At 35.7% G+C, this 2619-nt stretch overlaps 1 protein-coding gene across 1 annotated transcript; it reads right to left on the bottom strand.

Moving 5' to 3' along the window:
* Positions 1-339: 339 nt before the first annotated feature.
* On the bottom strand, positions 340-2001 carry LOC110616346 (polygalacturonase). The gene is made up of 4 exons (XM_021758741.1): positions 1536-2001; positions 1225-1289; positions 695-923; positions 340-613 (listed from the first exon to the last, which is right to left on the bottom strand). Exons 1-4 carry the CDS (start codon positions 1962-1964, stop codon positions 392-394), a joined length of 945 nt encoding a protein of 314 aa, XP_021614433.1. The 5' UTR covers positions 1965-2001; the 3' UTR covers positions 340-391.
* Positions 2002-2619: the final 618 nt, after the last annotated feature.

Genomic DNA, 2619 nt, shown 5'->3' with positions numbered 1-2619 from the left:
TATCAGGTCTCGAATTCAAATTACCAACCGTATTTAAAAAAAAAAAGGGGACTGCTGGGAACCATGCATGCATAGATTAATAAATTTGTAATACGGTATTTATCTTTTAAATACAAATTTGTAATCTTTTCAAAAGGTTCATACTATTATGTTGCAATGTTCTTTATGAGGGATATATTTCCTATTTATCTCATGTTGCAGAAATTACAAATTTACATTCTGATCTTTTTATCAATTCAAAATAAATTTATTTTGTTTATAGCTACAATCTAGGAATAATTGCAATATTTTAAACAATTCCAACTTCGGATTTAACAATAAATTGTTTCACTCTTTTGTAAGTACCAGTAATATAACTCCTCATGCAGGGAACCAGCAAATATTTTCCAACTTATGACAGGCAGCTACTAGGTTGGACGACACCTGAAGCTTTTCCATCGGCATTGTTACAGGATGCATCTGCTGGTCGATTATTGTAAGTTATCTTTACATCCTCCATTCTGATCCCAGTGCATGGATTCCTTTTACTGCAATCAAATTTCACTGCAACTTCTGTGGCTGATGTTCCATGGATGTCTTGGTATGTCACATCATTAATTTTAACGCCAGATGCCTGTTCCATGCACAAAATATATTAATATTGCCAAAAAAAATAGCTCTTTACACAGTTTGGTAAAATTTTTTGTTTAATCACCTGGCCAGGACAATTTTTGTTATGTGGGCAGTAATTTTGGTCGATTATTATAGGATTATTGACATTGTTCATAGCAACATGTTGGAAGATAATGTTCCTAGCAAATCCACTACTGGGTCTCCCCCAAGACTTGATTCTTAGCCCATTTTGAGTACCAGCAATCCTGGCAGATTTAACTGTCACATTCTGCACTCCAGCCTCTCGAAGATCCTTGCCTAAACTTCCAATGCTGCAAGCAATCATTCATTGATCATATATTCATCATCTTACAACAAAACTAGTAGTACTAAAGTTTTCTAAACTACCTGATCCCATGGCCAGGACCACATATAAAGTTTTCTACCCACAAGTTGGTGGTGCCAGGGCCAATTGAAATGCAGTCATCTCCGGTTCCAACCTTTGAGTTCAAGATTGTTACATCACTTGACATTTGAACATGGATGCCGTCGGTGTTGGGGCTGTTACCAGGGCTGGAAACTGTAATTCCTTGTAGTTTTGCATTGTGGCAGCCATTGATGTCAATATTAAACATTTGGCTGTTTAGTGATGTCAACCCAGTGATTGCGATATTTCTTGACCCAGAAAAGCGTAAGGACTGCACATAAGCATAACAAAGAATAGAATATTTAATCGTTAGTATCTTTGCATGAAGAGGAAATTTTTTTTTTTTTTTTTAAAAAAGCAAGAGGTTAATATTTAATTAATTTTAAAAATAATGAGAAGCACCGTCTTTCAGTGCTCTTACAGTATTTTACAAATTTCGGTGAAAACAGGTACTTAAATATATTGTGACACAAATGCAATTAAAAATAACGAGATTTGCAGAGAATTTTTTACATACCGTTGCACCGCTGGGGCAATGCTTGCCAGATGCCTTACAGGACCACAAGCCACTGCCTTGACCATCAAGGACGCCTCCAGAAACCGTAACCCCATTGACATTCTCAAAATGGAGCCAATTTCCAGCATTACCAATTGCCCAAATATCAGATGGAGCCACAAGTGTTCCATCTATACTTATTAAGATTGCAGTGTTCTTGCATGGACCCTGAAACAGAATTTTACTGATAAAGAACCTCCCTGCCGGTATTGTAATGGTGGCAGGCCTAGTAGACGCACATGCTTGTTTCCATGCAGATACAAGAGCCTTGGTAGAGTCAGTTTTGCCATCTGGTTTGGCTCCATAACTGAGCACATTGTATTGGGCTCCTGTTGCTAATAAAGACGAGGTAAGGGAAATGAAAATCAAAGCAAGAATGAAAGAACTCATTTTGGGATGTGTACGTAATAAAGAGAGAGAGACTTGAGAGTTTGTATATTGAATAGGTGCAGGAAGATGGAAAGGTTTGAGTTCTGGGGGAGTATTTATAGGGACAGGGAGATAACAAAATGCGTGCAATGAGCAGATGAGAATTCCAGAAGAAAGCAGCGCCGAACTATGACAGGACAGTTACATACAATCTTCTTCCCAATATAACCTTACTTCAGACATTATACTTCTTGCTAGTCATAAGGTTGGCCAATAATACTTTCTGATATATTAAGAAAAAATAAAGAGAAAAGGTTGGCCAAAAATACTATTAAAAATAAGGGCCATGCATGCACCCTTCTCTAATGTGTTTCTTTAATTATTATATATATTTTAATTTTTGATAAATTCCTGTGGTTGTTCATTTGTTAATTAATTCAGCAATTTGCATGTCTTCCTTTGTTGGGATTCTGTAGAACTTGGTTTATTGGTGGGAAGATAATAATGAATGTAAAAGTATATAACTTAATGTTGTGATGGGCGTACATATGTCATGGCCTTTTAGGTTTAAAGGTGTACCATTTTTGTTTTTATATATATTTTTTTTTTTATATTAAATCAAACGAAAAGAGAGAACTTATCCATTTAGAATAAACAAATACTTACGTTATATTAG

Source organism: Manihot esculenta, chromosome 5 (genome assembly GCF_001659605.2).
Source record: "Manihot esculenta cultivar AM560-2 chromosome 5, M.esculenta_v8, whole genome shotgun sequence".
Classification (NCBI taxonomy): domain Eukaryota; kingdom Viridiplantae; phylum Streptophyta; class Magnoliopsida; order Malpighiales; family Euphorbiaceae; genus Manihot; species Manihot esculenta.
The sequence above is the reverse complement of the archived record's forward strand: the minus strand, read 5'-3'. Positions and strand labels throughout refer to the sequence as shown.

Coding starts and splice junctions, on each gene's coding strand:
- LOC110616346 (XM_021758741.1), bottom strand. CDS start 1,964: ATGAGTTCTTTCATTCTTGCTTTGATTTTCATTTCCCTTACCTCGTCT. Junction 1,290..1,535: donor ATTGCCCCAGCGGTGCAACG/GTATGTAAAAAA, acceptor GCTTATGTGCAG/TCCTTACGCTTTTCTGGGTC. Junction 924..1,224: donor ACATCACTAAACAGCCAAAT/GTTTAATATTGA, acceptor GATTGCTTGCAG/CATTGGAAGTTTAGGCAAGG.